This window comes from Oncorhynchus mykiss, chromosome 17 (assembly GCF_057628025.1).
Source record: "Oncorhynchus mykiss isolate SJ-2025 chromosome 17, ASM5762802v1, whole genome shotgun sequence".
Taxonomy (NCBI): Eukaryota; Metazoa; Chordata; class Actinopteri; order Salmoniformes; family Salmonidae; genus Oncorhynchus; species Oncorhynchus mykiss.
In genome coordinates, this window is record NC_143038.1 from 67,759,599 (window position 1) to 67,783,196 (window position 23,598).

Genomic DNA, 23,598 nt, shown 5'->3' on the forward strand with positions numbered 1-23,598 from the left:
CTGCAGCGATACGCCATCCCATCTGGTTTGCGCTTAGTGGGACTATCATTTGTTTTTCAACTGGACAATGACCCAACACGCCTCCAGGCTGTGTACGGGCTATTTGACCAAGAAGGAGAGTGATGGAGTGCTGCATCCGATGATCTGGCCTCCACAATCACCCAACCTCAACCCAATTCAGATGGTTGGGATGAGTTGGACTGCAGAGTGAAGGAAAAGCAGCCAACAAGTGCACAGCATATGTGGGAACTCCTTCAAGACTGTTGGAAAAGCATTCCAGGTGAAGCTGGTTGAGAGAATGCCAAGAGTGTGCAAAGCTGTCATCAAGGCAGAGGGATGACTACTTTGAAGAATCTACCATCTAAAATATATTCCGATTTGTTTAACACTTTTTTGGTTACCACATGATTCCATATTTGTTATTTCATAGTTTTGATGTCTTTAATTGTAAAAATAAAGAAAAACCCTTGAATGAGTAGGTGTGTCCAAACTTTTGACTGGTACTGTATCAAAAGTAAATGTAATTGCTAATATATACTTCAGTGCATTCGGAAAGTATTCAGACCTATTGACTTTTTCCACTTTTTGTTACGTTAAAGCCTTCTTCTAAAATTGATTACACATTTTTTTCCCACATCTACACACAATACCCCATAATGGCAAAGCAAAAACATTTTTTTGACATTTCACATTTACATAAGTATTCAGACCCTTTATTCAGTAGTTTGTTGAAGCACCTTCGGCAGCAATTACAGCCTTGAGTCTTCTTGGGTATGACGCTTCAAGCTTGACACAACTGTATTTGGGGAGTTTCTCCCATTTTTCTCTGCAGATCCTCTCAAGCTCGGTCAGATTGGATGGGGGAGCGTCGCTGCACAGCTATTTTCAGGTCTCTCCAGAGATGTTTGATTGGGTTCAAGTCCAGGCTCTGGCTGGTCCACTCAAGGACATTCAGAGACTTGTCCCGAAGCCACTCCTGCATTATCTTGGTTGTGTGCTTAGGGTTGTTGTCCTGTTGAAAGGTGAACCTTTGCCCTAGTCTGAGCTCGTGAGCACTCTAGAGCAGGTTTTCATCAAAGATCTCTCTGAACTTTGCTCCATTAATCTTCGCCTAGATCCTGACTAGTCTCCCAGTCCCTGCTGCTGAAAACCATCCATCCCCACAGCATGATGCAGCCACCACGTTTCACCTTAGAGATGGTGCCAGGTTTCCTCCTCCTTCTCCAGATTAGTGCCATGATAGAATCCTGTCTCGGCGCTCTACAGACAATTCCTTCGACCTCATGGCTTGGTTTTTGCTCTGACATGCACTGTCAACTGTGGGACCTCATATAGACAGGTGTGTGCCTTTCCAAATAATGTCCGTTCAATTGAATTTACCACAGGTGGACTCCATTCAAGTTGTTGGAACATCTCAAAGCTGATCAATCAAAACAGGATGCACCTGAGCTCAATTTCGAGTCTGATAGCAAAGGGTTTGAATAATTATGTAAATAAGGGTTTTCTGTTTTTAAATTTTAATACATTGGCAAACATTTCTTAAAACCTGTTTTTGCTTTGTCATTAAAGGGTATTGTGTGTCGATTGCTGAGAATTATTATTTTTTAAATCCATTTTAGAATAAGGCTGAAACGTAATAAAATGTGGAAAGAGTCAAGGGGTCTGAATTCTTTCCGAAGCCACTGTAAGTATCAAAACTCAAAGTTTACATTTCAATTCCTTATATTAAGCAAACCAGATGGCACAATTTTCTTTTTTTTTTTTTTTTTTGTTGATGGATAGCCAGGGGCACACTCAGACATCCATTTCAGCATGTTTTGAGAGTTGAGCAAGAGTCAACTTCTTTCCACTCCAACCACAGTCAACTCCAAAAATTCTGGAGTCGAGCACCACTAATTTGAGTGTCCCGGATTTATGTTTACTGTGTTATCTTGGTGCGGACTATGAGGCGATGGGTTGGTTATTTAGCAACAACAACAAAAACACGCATGCAACTATGGGGGAAAACAGATTGTTGACAACATGTCAACTATATTTTGTCTCCAATGTTTATTGAAAACATAAGTAAACATGCACAATGAGCACTTGTCTCTCAAATAAATTGTTAGTTCTTGGTTAGCTAAATTGCAAATTTTTCCACATTAGCAGTGACATAAAATCAGTCAAAACACCTCAGAACAAGACATGGTATCAAGCAGGGATGTAGATATAGATGTCATTTCTTACCAGTACAGGACATTCAAGTGCGCGCTCACATTTTTTTTATACTACAAAAATGACAGGGTAGCCTTCTCTGCTGACACTGACAAACAGATCAATAAAAACAAGGTCTGATCCATCTAATCGGCCTGTGAAAAGGGGAGACACAAATACAATATGACGTCCATCTAACCTGGAGGAGGACATTACTGTCCAAAAACAAACAAGATTTGCACTGACACAATGACAAAGACAGTGAATGTGCACACTCACTGGGGATATGGCCGATGTTCTCCGCTGGCGCCAATAAGATAGGCCACTGTTTGATCAATTAAGTTGAGAATTTTGATAACTAAAAGACAGATTGGAGTCTTTTCATTGTCACCTCTTTACAGCAATAGCCATTTGCTTTCCAAACAGTTTTCCCGCGGTAGTATTTTTAAATATTGCGGAATGCCTGGCTGGGTCTCTGCTTTTCACTGGCAGTCGCAACTCAACAATCATCTATACTGAACAAAAAAAATGCAACCTGCACCAATTTCAAAGATTTTACTGAGTTACAGTTCATATAAGAAAATCAGTCAATTGAAATAAATGTATTAGGCCTTAATCTATAGATTTCACATCAATCAACATCTTTTTACATCAGCCGATGTCACAAAGTGCTGTACAGAAACTCAGCCTAAAACCCCAAACAGCAAGCAATGCCGATGCAGAGGCACGGTGGCTAGGAAAAGCTCCCTAGAAAGGCAGGAACCTAGGAAGAAACCTAGAGAGGAACCAGGCTCTGAGGGGTGGCCAGTCCTCTTCTGGCTGTGCCGGTGGAGATTAGAAACCTAGAGAGGAACCAGGCTATGAGGGGTGGCCAGTCTTCTTCTGTCTGTGCCGGGTGGAGATTATAACAGAACATGGCCATGATGTTCAAATGTTCATAGATGACAAGCAGGGTCAGATAATAATAATCACAGTGGTTGTAGAGGGTGCAACAGGTCAGCACCTCAGGAGTAAATGTCAGTTGGCTTTTCATAGCCAAGCTTTCAGAGATAGAGACAGCAGGTGCAGTAGAGAGAGTCGAAAACAGCAGGTCTGGGACAAGGTAGCACGTCCGGTGAACAGGTCAGGGTTCCATAGTGGCAGGAAGAACAGTTGAAACTGGAGCAGCAGCACCACCAGGTGGACTGGGGACAGCAAGGAGGCATAAGGCCAGGTAGTCCTGAGGCGTGGTCCCAGGGAGAGAGAGAAAATTAGAGGGAGCATACTTAAATATACACAGGACACCGGATAAGACAGGAGAAGTACTACTGCAGCGTAGATACTAGCGGCTGAGACAGGAGGGGTCGGGCGACACTGTGGAGCTGTCCGACGATATTCCTGGACAGGACCAACCAGGCAGGATATAACCCCACCAACTTTGTCAAAGCACAGCCCCCACACCACTAGAAGGATATCTTCAAACCATCAACTTACTACCCTGAGACAAGGCTAAGTATAGCCACAAAGATCTCCCCCCGGCATGAAACCGAGGTGGCACGAAACCGAGGGGGCGCCAACCCAGACAGGAAGATCACATCAGTGACTCAACCCACTCAAGCCAGTGAATCAGCCCCCGTAATAGGGTTAGAGGCAGAGAATCCCAGTGGAGAGAGGAAACCGGCCAGGCAGAGACAGCAAGGGCGGTTCGTTGCTCCAGTGCCTTTCCGTTCACCTTCACACCCCTGGGCCAGACTACAGTCAATCATAGGACCTACTGAAGAGACGCGTCTTCAATAAAGACACGCCCAATTTTTCAGTTTTTGATTTGTTAAAAAAGTTTGAAATATCCAATAAATGTCGTTCCACTTCATGATTGTGTCCCACTTGTTGTTGATTCTTCACAAAAAAATACAGTTTTATATCTTTATGTTTGAAGCCTGAAATGTGGCAAAAGGTCGCAAAGTTCAAGGGGGCCGAATACTTTCGCAAGGCACTGTATAGGATTAAAAACGTGAGTGTCTCCCTTGATGCTAAGTCCTGTTTAAGTTGTGCAGACTCAGGACAACTGAGCTTTAGAGAAATACGCAGATTTAAAGAGGAGTCCGTAATTTGCTTTCTAATGATCTTTTCATCAAAGAGGTTCATGAATTTATCACTGCTGAAGTGAAAGCCATCCTCTCTTGGGGAATGCTGCTTTTTAGTTAGTTTTATGACAGTATCAAAAATACATTTAGGATTGTTCTTATTCTCCTCAATTAAGTTGGAAGAATAGGATGATCGAGCAGCAGTGAGGGGCTCATCGATATTGCACGGTACTGTCTTTCCAAGCTATTCGGAAAACTTCCAGTTTGGAGGAGCACCATTTCCGTTCCAATTTTCTGGAAGCCTCCTTCAGGGCTCAGTTATTGTCTGAATACCAGGGAGCTAGATTCATATGACTAATGGTTTTTGTTTTTAGGGGTGCGACTGCATCTAGGGTATTACGCAAGGCTACATTTAGTTCCTCAGTTAGGTGGTTAACCGATTTTTGTACTCTGACGTCCTTGGATAGGTGGAGAGAGTCTCTAAGGGCATATAGGAATCTTTAGCTTGTCCGAGAATTTATAGCACGGCTTTTGGTGATCCTTGGTTGGGGTCTGAGCAGATTATTTGAAGCGATTGCAAATGTAATAAGATGGTGGTCCGATAGTCCAGGATTATAAGGAAAAACATTAAGATCCATAATATTTATTCCACAGGACAAAACTAGGTCCAGAGTATGACTGTGGCAGTGAGTAGGTCGATGATGGCTCCGAAAGCCTTTTGGAGTGGGTCTGTGGACTTTTCCATGTGAATATTAAAGTCACCAAAAATGTGAATATTATTTGCCATGACTACAAGGTCCGATAGGAATTCAGAGAACTCTGTATATGGCCCAGGAGGCCTGTAAACAGTAGCTATAAAAAGTGATTGAGTAGGCTGCAGAGATTTCATGTCTAGAAGCTTTAAATTTGCTATCGTAAATGGTACAAACACTTTAAACACGCCATGTTTAGTTTTGCCCAACCTAGATCGAGTCACAGACAGGGTCTCAATGGGAATAGCTGAGCTGACTACACTGACTATGTTAGAGGCAGACTCCACTAAGCTGGCAGGCTGGACAGTTTGCAGACTGGCATGCATCCTATCTCATTGTGGAGCTTAAGGAGTTAGAGCCCTGTCTATGTTCATAGGTCAGATGAGAGCACCCCTCCAGCTAGGATGGAGTCCGTCACTCCTCAGCAGGCCAGGCTTGGTCCTGTTTGTGGATGAGTCCCAGAATGTGGGAACACATATATGCATGTTGTTCACACATACCTTAAAGAAAATGGGCCTCACAATGGGCCGCAGGATCTCGTCATAAGCCCACCGCCACCATGGAGCCAGCTGTTCACAACGATGACATCAGCAAACCGCTCGCCCACACGACCACAATCACGTGGTCTGCGGGTGAAATGCCGGCTGGACGTACTGCCAAATTCTCAAAAATGATGTTGGAGGTGGCTTACGGTAGAGAAATGAACAATAAATGATCTGTCAACAGCTGTGGTGGACATTCCTGAAGTCAGCTTGCCAATTGCACGCTCCCTCAAAACTTGAGACATCTGTGGCATTGTGTTGCGTGACAAAACTGCACATTTTAGAGTGACAATTTATTGTCCCCAGCACAAGGTGCACCTGTGTAATGATCATGATATGCCATACCCGTCAGCTAGATGGATTCCTTTGGTAAAGGAGGATATGCTCACTAACAGGTATGTAAACCAATTTATACACAAAATGTGTGAGAAATAATATTTTTGTGCATGTGGAAAAATGTCTGGGATGTTTTATTTCAGCTCATGAAACATGGGACCAACACTACATGTTGCATTTATATTTTAGTTCCGTGTATTTGCAGCAGGCACTGCCAAAATTGTGGGCCCTTCTGACTATAGGCTATGCAATTTAAAACAATCAACAGCTTTTTTTTAAGAAGCTTACTTTAGGGGCATTTTTAATGTGGCATAAACACAACCATTCATGACGTTTTCATCTGATTGTCAAACAATAACTTAATAACAAAGGCGCTCCTGCAGGCTACCCGCACATGGCCACTCACAAAATAATTTCAGCATCCTAACCCCAACAGAGCACTTGTGCATCCGCAATTTGATGAATGGAAAGAGACATTGTAATGACATTATGCGATTGCCTACACTTGTAGCCGGAATTGATGCATCCACGGTCCACGCGCGCCTCGTTCTTGGCCACTGATCTTGCCTTTTGCTGGAGCGTCTCCACCACTCATCTCCTGAAACCGCAACACAATTTGTAGCATATATCACCCGGTTTCCAGTCAATTCGTAAATGTTTCATGCGGTTGACATAAATAATGGTATAATAGCCTATAGTTTATTAGTAATGTTGCATTGATTGTAATAGGCTCACGTTTTACCGGTACGGCGTATCCCCAGGATTGATTTTGACGGGATGCCGTACCTGACCGTACTAACTTACCCTCACTACTGTTATCAAGATGAAACTAGCTGAAGCAAGTCACTTACGATTTTCCTGGTCATTGTTAGCGACAACGACATGTTCCCCCTCCCCTGACATATATAGTAGGAAAGTAACACTTTTACCTCAGATGAACAGGGGAAACGAGCCATTTAAGAATCTATACTTGTACTGATCTGTGTGTGTGCATACTGGTACCACTAGGTGCAGCTACTAGACTGGTGTTGGTCAGGTTGGCACTTGACAGTGCATCATCCAACCTGCATGCCACGAAGGCGTGTGGAAAATGTACAGAATAGATCAAATGCATGACAAACTTCTGTTACAAATAAAGTAGACCTAGACTTGGCCTACAGTAGGCCACATCTGGTTGATTAATGATTATCGATTTTTGGGGCAAGTGAACCAATACTACGGTTTATTCAGGTAATACGATTCGATATAATCATAAAGCAATATGATCCCTAAACACATTTATTTTCTAATAGGATATATTTGACATAAATTATTATTTTGTTTAAAGAGGTCTACCAAGGGGCAAGGACAATAGGTGGGCGTGGCCAATAGTGAAAGTTAGTATAACTTTTCCTTGTGAAAGTACGCATGCGCAGACTGCTACACTAAAAACTACTACTGCTGAACTCCAGCCGCCTCGCTTACAGCATGGAAAGGAAAGGTAACCTGCCCAAAGAATAGGGATGCTAAATGAATAGTATCAGTGAATTCGCACAGTAATACGCCAACATACTGAGACTGTTGATTTTGGACATATGACTGTTATTAAAGGTGTTGTCAAGGCCGAGCAGTTTTTGCTAAACTGAACAATAGCGAACCACGCGTTGTAGCTGGCTAGCCACCACATGCTAACTAAAATGAGCTGTAAAAGCTAGCTAGCATTGCTAATTTGCACAGTGCTTGAGTGGGGGGGGGGGGGCTAAGGACACCGCTGACGCTTAAACAGACTAGCAAAACTAAAACTAACCACTGCTTTAACATCACCCATACTCAGATTGTATAACTACATTCTGGAAATAAATATCGGTTTGGGCGTCAGGCGTGCCCTGGTGTTTTCAGCATGAGTCCAAATCAACGTCGACCATCTCAGTTTGCTTCATCCTGATTTCTGACGTTTATAAACAGATTATTAAACTCGTTTGTGTAATTGAATAAACAAAACCCATCTGTTAACTATAACTAGTCTGTCCATTTTTAGCAACTGTCGTTATCGCTAACGATAGTTATCAGTATATGTGCTGCTATTTTAGTTACCTCCACACTTGTAATTTATGCAACCACTTTGTATCCCTGGTTTTCGCTATGCAAAAAGTCTCACTGGTGTGTTGGCTATAGCCTGCGATCAATATTATATGTAACTATCTAGCTCGATACACCGCCTGCTAGCTAACTAATATGTTCATGAAAGTGGGGGTTCTCCCGAATTAAATGGTATTTTGTCATCTATCCCCGTGACAGTTCTTGCACTGCAGGCGAGGAAGAAAAGGACAAAGACTAAGAAACCCGGCAAAAAGTGAGTACCTAGCTAGTAACTTTTGTTGGTTAGCCATATGAACTGTCGAGTGCTTCTCTCCCTTACGAAAAAAAATATTGGAGTCAAGAGTGCAGTATAACTGCAGTTATTCTCCAATTACTGCGTTCAAAATACCACAGTCCACGGCAGTTTCAAAGCATTAATCTTTTTTTGTAAAGGCTGTGCATAACTGATTTGAAAGTGTAGGGTCAGCTGGGCAGCACGCGGGCAGTCATGCACTGCCATGACAGTCCAGACATGGAACTGGTGAACATTAGATAAAGCAATCATTTATGTACACTATATTTCTGTATAGCACTTTGACATCTGCTGATGTAAAATGGGAATTATAAATATGTTTGATTGATGACTATATATACTTTTTATGTGTAAAGGTATGTGGTCTCCCCTTCAAATTAGTAGATTTGGCTATTTCAGCCTCAACCGTTGTTGAAAGTTGTATATAATCAAACATACAGCCATGCAATCTTCACAGGAGCAACTTCATATTAATGTCCATGATTTGTGAATGAGTTGTTCGACAAGCAGGTGTCCACATACTTTTTGTCATATAGTACAGTGGTTCCCAACCAGGTGTAATGGGGACCCCTGGGGGTATTTAGCCTATCCAAATGGGGTAATTGAGAAGACACATGAGACCATAGGCCTACTGGTAAAATGCACATGAGGGGGTACATCAGGGGTACATCAGGGGTAAATCAGGGGTACATCAGGGCAGAGCAAAATTGGTAGCTGCCTGGTGTTAGTTAAAACATTTTTTTTAAAGCATTGCATTCCTCATCCTGATTTTGTGTGGTTGTCATTCCTACCATGCGGTGCCTTTTCCGTCCCCAGGACATATTTCTTCTTATTTAGTGTAAAATGTGGTTCTTGAAAGGGAATTTTATGCCTTTTGAACACTTTATTTCAGCGGATGTCTGGTGTTTTTCCCTGGGTAGTATTCATCAGCTTCCATGAGAAATTTAAGCCAAAAATATGTATTATCTTTATTCATTTTATGTCCCTTGTCTTGTCAAAACGTATTATATTTATTCTTATTTTTATGAAGATTTTCTGTGTCCCTGATATCCCTATCCACCCTGTTAGTTTGTAATTCTCCCGTAAGAAAACAACCCCTTCCGACAATGACGACACATTCGGGAAGTGTCATTTCTTTGGTGGGAATCATTTCAAAGCTGAATAAATAAACACTCAGTTTAATCTATGTTTCATGTTAGTTTGTATGTCTCACTCAGCAATTTCCACCCGGCTAGGCACAAGCAAGTGTTAGGTATAATTATAGACATCATTCAAATGTAAAAGTATGCTTTATAGAGGTTAAAATCTTGTTAGTGTTTTTTTTCAAATGTATTTTTTCTCATAAATATACAGTACCAGTCAAAAGTTTGGACACCCCTTCTCATTCAAGGGTTTTTCTTTATTTGTAGTATTTTCTACATTATGGAATATTAGTGAAGACATCAACACTATGAAATAGCACATATGGAATCATGTAGTAACCAAAAAAGTGTTAAAACAACAAATCAAAATATTTTATATTTGAGATTCTTCAAAGTAGCCACCCTTTGCATGGTTGACAGCTTTGCAAGCTCTTGCTATTCTCTCAATCAGCTTCATGAGGAATGCTTTTCCAACAGTCTTGAACAGTTTTACTGACTGTTGTAGCTGCTTTGTATGATGTATTATTGTCTCTACCTTCTTGACCTTTGTGCTGTTGACTTTGCCCAATATTTGTACCATGTTATTGAGTTGCTACTAGAGGTTGACCGATCATGATTTTTCAACAACGATACCGATTATTGGAGGACCAAAACAAGCCGATACCTATTAATCGGCATATTTTTATATGTTTTGTAATAATGATGATTACAACAATACTGAATGAACACTTTTATTTTAACTTAATGTAATACATAAATAGAAATCAATTTAGTCTCAAATAAATAATGAAACATGTTCAATTTTGTTTAAATAATGCAAAAACACAGTGTTGGAGAAGTAAAAGTGCAGTATGTGTCATGTAAAAAAAGATAACGTTTAACCTCTCTAGGGTATGTGGGACGCTAGCGTCCCATCTGGCCAACAGCCAGTGAGATTGCAGAGCGGCAAAGTCAATTACAGAAATACTCATTATAAAAATTCAGAAAACAAAACATATTTTACATAGGTTTAAAGATGAACTTCTTGTTAAACCAACCACAGTGTCATATTTATAAAATGCTTATCGGCGAAAGCGTACCTAGCCCAGAACATAGCCCAGTTGACAAATTATTACAAACAGTAACCAGCCAAGCAGAAGCGTTACAAAACTCAGAAATAGAGAAAATGAATCCCTTACCTTTGATGATCTTCATATGGTGGCAATCAGAAGACATTAATTTACTCAGTAAATGTTCCTTTTGTTCGATGAAGTCCTTTTATATCCAAAAACCTCAGTTTTGTTAGCGCGTTTTCTTCAGTAATCCACAGGCTCAAACGCAGTCAAAACAATCAGACATAAAATCCAAATTGTATCCGTAAAGTTCATAGAAACATGTCAAATGATGTTTGTATTCAACCTCAGGTTGTTTTTTAGCCTAAATGATCAATAATATTTCAACCGGACAATAACGTTGTCAATATAAAAGGTAAACAAGAAATGCACATGCGCATGAAAAAGCTCTTTATTTCACCTTTATTTAACCAGGTAGGCTAGTTGAGAACAAGTTCTCATTTGCAACTGCGACCTGGCCAAGATAAAGCATAGCAGTATGAGCAGACAACACAGAGTTACACATGGAGTAAACAGGCAATATAGTATAGGCAATATAGTATTGCCAGCCTAATCTCGGGAGTTGATAGGCTTGAAGTCAAACAGCGCTGCTTCAAGCATTGCTTAGAGCTGCTGGCAAACGCAGGATGAATGAATGCTACAAGCCTGCTTCTGCATACCACCGCTCAGTCAGACTGCTCTATCAAATATCAAATCATAGACTTAATTATAATATAATAGACACAAAGAAATACGAGCCTTAGGTCATTTAATATGGTCAAATCCGGAAACTATAATTTCGAAAACAAAACGTTTATTCTTTCAGTGAAATACGGAACCGTTCCGTATTTTATCTAACGGGTGGCATCCATAAGTCTAAATATTGCTGTTACATTGCACAACCTTCAATGTTCTGTCATAATTATGTACAATTCTGGCAAATTAATGACATTTTTTGTTAGGAAGAAATGGTCTTCACACAGTTCGCAACGAGCAAGGCTGCCCAAACTGCTGCATATACCCTGACTCTGCTTGCACAGAACGCAAGAGAAGTGACCATTTCCCTAGTTAATATTGCCTGCTAACATGAATTTCTTTTAACTTGATATGCAGGTTAAAAATATATACTTGTGTATTGATTGTAAGAAAGGCATGAGTGTTTATGGTTGGGTACACATTGGTGCAACGACGGTGCTTTTTTTTGCGAATGCGCTTGTTAAATCATCACCTGTTTGGTGAGTTGGGTGTGATGATAAATTAACAAGCACCGCGGTTAACCTCTAGTGACTCCCCATCCCGCATGCGGGAGCGTACTCATCGACTGACACTAATTAGCATAATGCAACGGACATAAATATTCCTAGAAAATATTCCTATATCACAAGTGAAATATATTGAGACACAGCTTAGCCTTTTGTTAATCACCCTGTCATCTCAGATTTTCAAAATATGCTTTACAGCCAAAGCTAGACAAGCATTTGTGTAAGTTTATCGATAGCCTAGCATAGCATTTTGTCCAGCTGGCAGCAGCTAACTTGGTCACGGAAATCAGAAAAGCAATCAAATTAAATCGTTTACCTTTGATGAGCTTCGGATGTTTTCACTCATGAGACTCCCAGTTAAATAGCCAATGTTCATTTTTTCCAAAAATATTATTTTTGTAGGTGAAATAGCTCCTTTTGTTCTTCACGTTTGGCTGAGAAATCGACCGGAAATTACGGTCATGAAAATGCAGAAAAATATTCCAAATTAGCTCCATAATATCGACAGAAATATGGCAAGCGTTGTTTATAATCAATCCTCAAGGTGTTTTTCTAATATCTATTCGATAATATATCCACCGGGACAATTGTTTTTTCAGTAGGAGCGAAAGGAAAAATGGCTACCTCTGTATTTTACGCAAGAGTCACTCAGAGTCATCAGGTGACCACCTACACAATGTAGCCGCTTACAGGTGTTCTTCTACATAAATGCGTAAAACTACATCACAATGCTGTAGACACCTTGGGGAATACGTAGAAAAAGTAATCTGGTTGATAGCTTATTCACTGCTCAATAGGGACGCATTGGAACGCAGAGCTTTCAAAACACGAGGCAATTATATGCATATTCTAGCATCGTGTCCTGACAAAATATCCTGTTTACTTTAGGTACGTTATTTTTCCAAAAATGAAAATACTGCCCCCTAGTCACAAAAGGGTACTAGTGATTATGTTAAGATTGATTGTTTTTTCTAAGATAAGTTTAATGCTAGATAGCAACTTACCTTGGCTCCTTGCTGCGCTAACAGGTGGTTAGCCTGCCACGCAGTGTCCTCGTGGAGTGCAATGTAATCTGCCATAATCGGCATCCAAAAATACCGGTTGTTTTGAAAGCTTGAATTCGACCCTAATTAATCGGTCGACCTCTAGTTACTACCACGTTGTCATGTTTTGCTGCCTTGTTGTCTTAGGTCTGTCTTTATGTAGTGTTGTCTCTCTCTTGTTGTGATGGGTGTTATGTCCTATATTTATATGGTATATATTTTAAATATTTTTTAAAAATCCCAGGCCCCCGTCCCCGCAGGAGGCCTTTTGCCTTTTGGTAGGCCGTCGTTTTAAATAAGAATTTGTTCTTAACCGACTTGCCTACTTAAATAAAGGTTAAGTAAAGAATAAAAAAAGAAGTTCCCACATATACTGAGCACTTGTGGCTGCTTTTCCTTCACTCGGCGGTCCAACTCATCCCAAACCATCTCAATTGGGTTGAGGTCAGGTGATTGTGGAGGCCAGGTCATCTGATGCCGCACTCCATCACTCTCCTTGGTCAAATAGCCCTTACACAGCCTGGAGGTGTTTTGGGTCATTATCCTGTTGAAAAACTAATTATAGTCCCACTAAGTGCAAACCAGATGGGATGGCGTATCGCTGCAGAATGCTGTGGTAGCCATGCTGGTTAAGTGTGCCTTGAATTCTAAGTAACTCACAGACAGTGTCACCAACATAGCACCCCCACACCATCACACCTCCTGCTTCACGGTGGGAACCACACACGCGGAGATCATCCGTTCACCCACACGGAGTCACAAAGACACGGATAATGGGGAAGATGGGAGGAGACAAGCACAAAGACAGGTGAAACGGATCAAGGTGTGACGTTGATGGTTTTTGAGACTGCACTTGAAGAAACTTTCAAAATTATTGAAATTGTCTAAATGTAATGGACTGTCATTTCTCTTTGCTTATTTGAGCTGTTCTTGCCATAATATGGACGTGTGTGTGTGTGTGTGTGTGTGTGTGTGTGTGATTATATACCTCCGGGGTAGTAGATAAGTCGCCAGTCCTGAGTGCTGCTGTTACTGATCATTAATGAAATAATGAATACATTTAAACGACCGTTGACATTGTTCCTGATGACAGTGGTGTTCCCATGACGATAGTCATTCTTATCACTGAATACCTCCTGTGTCTGGAGGGAACTTCTGGCTGCTATCACTACAGGGTTAACGGCCAAGAGCCTTTTCATTAGAGACACATCTGTCTTCAGCCTGTCCCCATTGTGCCCCCCCACCATACATACACCAGTGTTTTCATTAGCGTCGGCTAATCAGCTGCTTACACATTTTTTTTAGCCAGCTACATTTTCCACTTCGTATTTAGAGAGTGAGTACAAATTGGTAAGAATGGAAACCTGGAAAAAGAAAACAATCAATTTATTTTTAGGATGTGGGCTATTTACATCATTTTTCTGTTTTAATAAAATACATAATTTGAAAAACAAAGATTGTGGCATTTCATATCTTGCAGTAAAAGTGTAAATAAGACTAAAACCTTAGAGTCTAAGCCAGGGGAGCGGGTTTCTACTAACATAACATATGGAATTGTTTTAAGATAGCTAAATGATCCTTGGTATGACTATTTGATTTGGAGTTTTAAGGTATAAAACAATTATTTGATGAAACATTGATTTTGACCTTAATGCTTCTAGCTCATAAATGCATTGAAAAACAGCATCATACATGGATAAACGGACTGTCCCCCCAAAAATCTAAATGAAGTTTTGTCTGTCCTATATCTGAGATGTATAAGAAAGATCCGGAAACCATTTCCCCAAATGTATTTAACCTCCTATTTTAAGCACAATATTATCTCCCATATATACTTCCATGAATGTGTTCAACTGGTACCCAGCTACCTTCAGACTAGTCTTGTGAGGCTTGTGGGTGTCCTAGAACAAAACAACCGACATTTACACGTTTGTGTGAGACTCTCCATATTAGTGTGTAACCCAAACCGTTTGGATGGTACTGATAGCAGATCGGATATACCGACTTCAGACTAGTCCCGTGACGCTGATGGGTCGTAATAGTTTCTAGGCCCAAACCGTTTGGATGGTACTGATAGCAGATCGGATGTACCGACTTCAGACTAGTCCCGTGACGCTGATGGGTCGTAATAGTTTCTAGGCCCAAACCGTTTGGATGGTACTGATAGCAGATCGGATGTACCGACTTCAGACTAGTCCCGTGACGCTGATGGGTCGTAATAGTTTCTAGGCCCAAACCGTTTGGACGCTACAGACGTTTTATTCGTGATCTCTCACGGTCTGACAAACTTCGCTTTAGCTCTGTCACCTTTCACCTCAGATGTTGGAAGGGGAACATCGGCGGATGTAGCTTAAACTGGCAGATGTGGATTTAGTATTATTATGCTAATTAGATTTCTGAGGGGCTAAGGAAATAGACTCTCTAGGGGTTAATCTCAAGAGAAGACAAGTTAAGTGTTTTAATGTTATCTTAGTTAGAAAATAGCCCGTGGTTGGATTTCCCTAAAGCATGGCAGTACTAAGATCTTTGGTGCATATGTTAATTCCACTGAAACTAAATGATCTGAATGGTACAATGCTTTTGGGAAACACAACCATGATCATCTAGACGTAGACAATATCCAAAATAACCAACGCACTGAATTCAAAAGTCATGTCTTTCTACACAATACCACAACATTTTTCTAATCTGGGAGGTGAACTCAGTGTTGTACTTTTCAGATGGAGTCGAGGCATTAGAATGTACCAGAGGCCACAAAAATAGAGCTTATAGGGCATAAACACATGACGAACCAGTGGGGCCTGGCTGGCTACTCTATGTACACCTCTAGCCTCTGAGATTCAGGGAGACGGCTCTCTAGCCAGAGCTCTGCCTTTTGAGATTCAGGGAGACGGCTTGAATCTACAGCTCACACATACTCAACTGCTCTGGTGTTTTGGGTTCTGAGGGAGATAGCAGTGCTCATAGGGCCTGAAGGCCAGTGGAGCTGTAGGGTTGTGTTGTATGTAGAGGACTGACCGACCGACCGACCGACAGAGATAGATGGTGTGTTGTCTTCGGGCATCATTAGATATCATGGAGCGTCGCCCCCTGGAACAGAGTTTTGTGGTCCCAGAGAGGCTTGGATTAGTTTCAGGACACTTGAAGTTGATTGGGGATGGGGTTTGCTCTCTAAAGCGCGTGTGTGTGCTTCCCATTGGCTCATTCATCCCCTGTAACTATACCCCAGGTCGTTGATGTACATGAGAATGTGCTCTCAGTCAACTTACCTGATAAAATGAGGGTTAAATGAAAAAGTGTCTAGGTTGGCGGCTGCTCTCCAAACGGCTGAGCCCCGGCCCTCAGAGGACTCTGTTACGTAAGGCTGCCGAAGTGAGAACACTATGGTACACACACACCAATCCCAATCCTTGTAACTAGTGCCTAGGGTCTTGGTAGCTTCAGTATGAAGAGGGACTGCGTGTCTGCCTAGTCTGTTTGGCTGTCTTTTTGGGATACTGCAGATCTCACTGTCTCTCACACGGTGCGCACACACACACACCTACTTTGCTTCCCGGGCTCAGGGGGAAAGACGCTGCCTTCCGTCCTCAGGCTTTGTCTGGTTGTCCTAAGATGGTCTACACAACACAACTTCAACTTTCTTTACGTTCCCATCTTCTACCCATCGCTTCACATCTTACCTCGCCCTCTCTCCCTTCGCCTCTTACCTCGCCCTCTCTCCCTTCGCCTCTTACCTCGCCCTCTCTCCCTTCGCCTCTTACCTCGCCCTCTCTCCCATCGCCTCTTACCTCTTCCTCTCTCCCTTCGCCTCTTACCTTGCCCCCACTCTCTCATTCACTCTTCTCTCATTTCTCACAACTTGCCTCTCTTTTCCCCCTCCCATTCGTCTGTCTGAGTCCTGCTCGCTTCGCTTCGCTCCCTCCTCACCCTCCCCTACCTTTCTCTTCCCTCCCTGCTCACCCTCCCCTCCCTTTCTCTCTCTTCCTCTCTCACCCCCCCCCTACCTCAGTAGCTCAGTAATATTAGCTGAGCAGGCAGCGCAGTGTGTTCAGTTCTGGTGTGGTACAGAGAAGAGGAGAGCCGGAGAGGGGAGCGGCGTTGTGAGCGAGCCCCAGATTAGAGCACCGTTCCTTGGTTAGCCTGGCCGAGAGTCTCCTGGGCCATGTGGCTCCTTGACTGGATCGTCTCTCTCAATACCACCGTGGTCAAGCTGGCCACCGGCCTGAGGTGCAAGTGAGTGGCAGATTTGACTGTTTTTATTAAGTAAGACTTGATTATCCCATCCCTCTCGTTCTCAATGGCTCCCCTCCCACCCTCCCGCTCGCTCCCCCCCCCCCTCCTCTTTCTCTCTCTCTCTCTTTCTGCCCTCATCCCTCTCTCCTCTAGTCTCTTGTTCTCTCTTTCTCCTCAAAAAATCAAGGGCCGGCTCTGACTCCATCCCTGTTAGGCCTAATTTTGGCGCTTTTTTTAGACTAAAATATAATTAAGTCTTAGTCACATTTGTCATTTAAATAACGATTTAGTCTAGTTATTGTCAAAATGACAGTGGGCCGTTTTAGTCAGCTAAATGTTATTTTGTTTTAGTCACATTTTAGTCATCACATTTGAATTGCCTCACTAACCTTAAATTAAATTCTCACCCATCTACACAAAATACCCCATAATGACACATTGAAAACCATGTTTTTAGAAATGTTTGCAAATGTATTTAAACTAAAATACAGAAATCTCATTTACGCTGGACAAAAATATAAATGCAACATGTAAAGTGTTGGTCCCATGTTTCATGAGCTGAAATAAACAATCCCAGAAATGTTTCATATGCGCAAAAAAGTGTTTCTCTCCAATTTTGTGCACTAATGTGTTTACATCCCTGTAAGTGAGCATTTCTCCTTTGCCAAGATATTCCATCCACCTGACAGGTGTGGTATATCAAGAAACTGATTAAAACAGCATGGTCATTACCACAGGTGCACCTTGTGCTGGGGATAATAAAAAGCCACTCTAAAATGTGCAAGTTTGTCACAACACAATGACATGATGTCTCAAGTTTTCAGGAAGCGGGCAATTGGCATGCTGACTGCAGGAATGTGCATCAGAGCTGTTGCCTGATAATTGAATGTTAATTCCTCTACCATAAGCCGCCTCCAACTAGAGGTCGACCGATTAATCGGAATGGCCGATTTAATTAGGGCCGATTTCAAGTTTTCATAACAATCGGTAATCGGCATTTTTGGACACCGATCATGGCCAATTGCACTCCGCGAGGAGACTGCGTGGCAGGCTGACTACCTGTTATGTGAGTGCAGCAAGGAGCCACGGTAAGGTGCTAGCTAGCATTAAACATATCTTATAAAAAAACTATCTTAACATAATCACTAGTTAACTACACATGGTTGATGATATTTCTTGTTTAACTAGCTTGTCCTGCGTTGCTCATAATCGATGCGGTGCCTGTTAATTTATCATTGAATCAAAGCCCACCTTGCCAAATGGGGGATTTAACAAGCGCATTCGCCAAAAAAGCACTGTTGTTGCGCCAATGTTTACCTAAACATAAGCATCAACGCCTTTCTTAAAATCAATACACAAGTATATATTTTTAAACCTGCATATTTAGTTAATATTGCCTGTTAACATGAATTTCTTTTAATTAGGGAAATTGTGTCACTTCTCTTGCGTTCTGTGCAACAGAGTCAGGCTATATGCAGCAGTTTGGGCCACCTGGCTCGTTGCGAACTGTGTCAAGACCATTTCTTCCTAACAAAGACAGCCAACTTCACCAAACTGGGGAAGGGAATATCCCTGAGCTGACAAGGTACAAATCTGTCATTCTGCCCCTGAACAAGGCAGTTAACCCACTGTTCCTAGGCCGTCATTGTAAATAAGAATTTGTTCTTAACTGACTTGCCTAGTTAAATAAATAAGTAGCTGAGATGACGGTGAGAAGGGCCCGATCACGTGACAGGCATTTGATAATAAGAATTGCGATATCTGAGAGAGCTATGTGATTGAGAGGTGCTTCAGAGCGCGGTGATTGGCAGCCAGACAAGGGGGATGCCGCCGGGAAATTCGAGGCCTGGTGAGAATATAATCAAGTGCTTGTTAAATTGGTAATGAGCGACTGATGGGAGTGTGTACCGCCTGCACAAGAAACGAAGCAGAGCTCATGTCTTTCATGCAACTTTTTTCAATTTCTCATTAGTCTCTTCATGCAGCCTCAGAATGTATTAGACATCTAAACATATAGCCCAATGTTTGTATCTCAACTAAATTTGCACAAATAACTCTAAATTAACTTCTTGACGCATCCATCCCTTTAGCAGGATCATTTTCATCAACACCCGCTGAATTGCAGCGCGCCAAATTCAAATTAAATTACTAAAAAGTGCAATATAGCAAAACACAGCTTAGCTTGTTGTTAATCCACCTGGCGTGTCAGATTTCAATACAGCTTTTTGGCGAAAGCATAACAAGCGTTTGTGTAAGAACATCTCTCTCAGTAGACAAAATATTACAAACACTAGCAGCCAAGTAGATTGGTCACGAAAGTCAGAAAAGCAATAGATCGCTTACCTTTGATGATCTTCGGTTGTTTGCTCACACGAGACTCCCAGTTACACAATAAATGTTTTTTTTTAAATATCCAAAATACCTCCATTTGTTTGGCACGTTCTGTTCAGAAATCCACAGGCTCGAGCGGTCACGACATCGCAGACAAATTCCAAATAGTATCCGTAATATCCACAGAAACATGTCAAACGTTATTTATAATCAATCCTCAGGTTGTTTTTAAAATATATAATCGATATTATATCAACGGGGACTGTCGCTTTTTCAATAGGAGAGGGAGAGACCATTGCTGCCCCACTATCCACTGGCGTGATATCTTTCTTGCTCATTTTTTCAAAATAAAAGCCTGAAACTATGTCTAAAGACTGTTGACACCTTGAGGAAGCCATAGGAAAAGGAATCTGGTTGATACCACTTTAAATGGAGGCAAGGCATCCAATGGAACAGAGAGCTTTCAGGAAAAACAGCACTTCCTGGTTTGATTTTCCTCAGGTTTTCGCCTGCAATATCAGTTCTGTTATACTCACAGACAATATTTTGACAGTTTTGGAAACTTTAAAGTGTTTTCTATCCTAATCTGACAATTATATGCATATTCTAGTTTCTGGGCCTGAGAAATAGGCAGTTTCAAATGGGTACGTTTTTTAGCCAAAAAACGAAAATCCTGCCCCCTACACTCAAGAAGTTAAGCATATAGGAGGACCTGTTTCTTCGTTAACCGATCCACACAGAATAGTTTATTGTGCACACTCCCTCGGAAATCGTTTGGAGAAAATATCCAACACGTTGAAAAATCTCTGGTTCTGCCCTTGAGCAAGGCAGTTAACAACAACAACAACAGCTCCCTTGACGCCCATTGTGGGAAGAGCAGTGGTGGCAGCCACCCACACCTCTCTGATTCAGTGGGGGTTGTCCAAAAGCTTAAGTCAGGTTTCTGTCCTTGTGTGCAACTGAGGATAAAAAAAGTGCCTTATTTGCATCAGTCTTTTTTTTGCTGGCAGATTGGAGAACGGTTGCTGGGCAGAGGTGACTCATGAATGACCTAGGCATGGTATTTATTTTCCACCGATAATAGCATTGCATTGAGAAAGCCATACAACTCTGCTAAAGTCATATATGCTTTGGATTGGACCAAACAAACTGAAAAGCTCTTAATGTCTCCAAGAACTATTGTCCAGTCCACTTATTTGTCAGATTTTAGTCACACAGATAATTTAGTCTCATTTTCATCACTCAAAATTAATAATCATTTTCGTTTAGTTATAGTTATTTCTTGGTCCATTTAGTCAGTTACCGTCGTAAATTGCAGCTGAAAAATATTTTTGTCGTCCAAATGAACACATGAATGGACACATTTTTAAAAACACCCCCCACTGTGGCCCCCACCCCCATCTAAGTTGCCCATCACTGCTTTCTTTCCCTGCCTCCCAATGCTGACCATTGTCCCACAGATTTAGAATGGGAAGACCAGTCAGTTCCAGTTGTGGTATCCAGGGCATTGGACTGTGTGTTACTGCAGTGTTTTTCTAACACACTGTAATTCTCTGCTGCATTTCCCTCCTCTCTCTTGTCTCTCAACCCCCCCCCCCCCCCCCCCCCCCCTCATCTCTCTTCCCTTTCCCTCTTGGCCTCTTTCTCATATGATCTCTTTCCCCCCTAACTTTCTATCTTCCCCTTTCTCTCTCTCTTTCTGCATAGCTGCTGCTCCTGCTCATTATATAACCCATTTCTTTCTGCAGTGTGTGTGTGTGTGTGTGTGTGTGTGTGTGTGTGTTGGACTGCAGAGAGCGAGCTAGTGTAACCAAGCCCCAAGCAGTGAGAGGGAGTTTGTTAGGACATGAGGAGAAAGGGTGGTAGGGGGTGGGTTGAGGAAGGAGCACTGCAGACTGTGTGTGCAGATAGAAGGCTACAGAACTACTGTTGTCTGGCTGACTGACTGTCTCGCAGGCTGGCTGGCTGTCTGGCTGGCTGACTGGCTAGCTGTCTCGCAGGCTGGCTGGCTGTCTCGCAGGCTGGCTGTCTCGCAGGCTGGCTGACTGGCTGGCTGTCTCGCAGGCTGGCTGGCTGTCTCGCAGGCCGGCTGGCCGGCTGTCTCGCTGACTGTCTCGCTGACTGGCCGACTGTCTCGCTGACTGGCCGACTGTCTCGCTGACTGGCTGCCTGACTGGCTGTCTCCTGGCTGGCTGGCTGTCTCGCTGGCTCACTGGCCGACTGGCTTACTGACCGACTGACCGACTGTCTCGCTGGTTCACTGGCCGACTGTCTCGCTGGTTCACTGGCCGACTGTCTCGCTGGTTCACTGGCCGACTGTCTCGCTGGTTCACTGGCCGACTGTCTCGTTGGTTCACTGGCCGACTGTCTCGCTTGCTCACTGGCCGACTGTCTCGCTTGCTCACTGGCCGACTGTCTCGCTTGCTCACTGGCCGACTGTCTCGCTTGCTCACTGGCTCACTGGCCGACTGTCCGGCTGGCTCACTGGCCGACTGTCTCGCTGGCTCACTGGCCGACTGTCTCGCTGGCTCACTGGCCGACTGTCTCCAGGCTAGCTGACTGGCTGGCTGGCTGACTGGCTCGCGGGCCGTCTGTCTCACTGACCAACTGTCTCACTTGCTCACTCGCCGACTGTTTCTCTGTCTGGCTGTCTCCGGGCTAGCTGACTGGCTGTCTCCGGGCTGGGTGGCTGGCTGGTTGTCTCGCTGACTGGCGGGCTCGCTGGCCGGCTCACTGACTGACTGATAGGCCGCCTCTTGGTCTAGCTGGTGAGTCACATTCTCGTGTTTTCTCTGCCAGAAGTTAAGCTCATTCAGTCAGAATCTTCAGAACATTTAGAATTTCTGCTGAGGTGTTTGTTGTAGGTCTTCTCAGGGCTCACGATGCACAGGGAGATCAAGATGTCATGTTTGTTGACCTGACAAGTTGTTTTATGTGAAATGTTAGCATATCTCAGGTGGTTTCACTTGGAATGGCAGCCAGGTAGCGGAGCCAACACATCCAGCTCCAGCTATTGCCCTGCTCTGCTTTTTCCCTCGTTGCTGTTTCTCTGTGCTGCATCGGCATAGCAAGACTTTGGTAGAGTACCAGCTTTTAATGTTGTTAGCATATATCCAGTGGTTTGAATAGCTGGTAGCTAGCCTAGCTCTAACACCTCCAGCTATTACCCTGCTGTTTGTCTCTCTGCTGTTTGTCTCTCTGCTGTTTGTCTCAGCATTGAGCTCAGCTGTTGAGGCATTGATTCCTCTGGCGTTTAGGTGGTGGGGTGTACACTTGACATTTCACAATCACTTTTAACCACAGTCTGGAGGGAATAATACAGCCACAACATTCTGTATGTATGTGTGCATCCCAAATGACCCTCCTATATAGTGCACTACTACTATATACTATATAGTGCGCTACTAAAAGTAGTGTACTATATAGGGTGGCATTTGGGACATAGAATACATGATATCTATTTAGCCAGTAATGGAAGAAATGAATACCTGATTAATGGCTGATTGGGCCTAGTTGTTGATAAAGCACTGATGGAGTGGCCTAAATTGGGACTGCTCTTAATGAGTGTTAATTGGATGTTTTAGTCTGACTGAAGAGTGATCTGTCAAGTAGGGCTTGGCCGCAATGCTGCTTCTGAATAATCCATTTTCTAAATACGTTTTGAGTCAGGAGTCGCGTTAACGCAGAATTCTGCTTTCTTTAACGTCTTCTGGTATAGGGGACGCTTGCGTCCCACTTGGCCAATAACCAGGGAAAATGCAGCGCGGCAAATACAAATAAATTTATATAAAAATCAAACTTTCGTTAAATCACACATTTAAGATACTCAATTAAATCTACACTCGTTGTGAATCCAGCCAACATGTCAGATTTATGCTTTTCGGCGAAAGCATAAGAAGCTATTATCTGATGATAGCACAACAGTAAACAAAAAGGGTAGCATATTTCAACCCTGCAGGCGCTACACAAAACGCAGAAATAAAATATAAAACATGCCTTACCTTTGACGAGCGTCTTTTGTTGGCACTCCAATAGGTCCCATAAACATCACATTTGGTCATTTTGTTCGATTAATTCCGTCCATATATATCCAAATTGTCAATTTATTTGATGCGTTTGATCCAGAAAAAAACAGCTTCCAAAATGCGTAACGTCACTAAAAAATATTTCAAAAGTTGCCTATAAACTTTGTCAAAATATTTCAAACTACTTTTGTAATACAACTTTAGGAATTTTTAA

General features: G+C 42.6%; 1 protein-coding gene across 3 annotated transcripts in view; it reads left to right on the forward strand.

The window, feature by feature from the left end:
* Nucleotides 1–7,265: 7,265 nt before the first annotated feature.
* Nucleotides 7,266–23,598, forward strand: part of LOC110494755 (SRSF protein kinase 1) — a 68,565-nt gene continuing 52,232 nt past the window's right edge. For 2 of the 3 annotated variants that reach the window (XM_036950806.2, XM_090206422.1), the window contains exons 1-2: nt 7,266–7,366; nt 8,164–8,218. In XM_036950806.2, the coding sequence (XP_036806701.2) occupies nt 7,354–7,366; nt 8,164–8,218 (68 nt within the window). In that variant the 5' untranslated portion in view covers nt 7,266–7,353. Of the gene's footprint in view, nt 7,367–8,163; nt 8,219–16,879; nt 17,029–23,598 lie in introns of those variants that run through there. The other variant, XM_090206424.1, reaches the window with a different exon arrangement.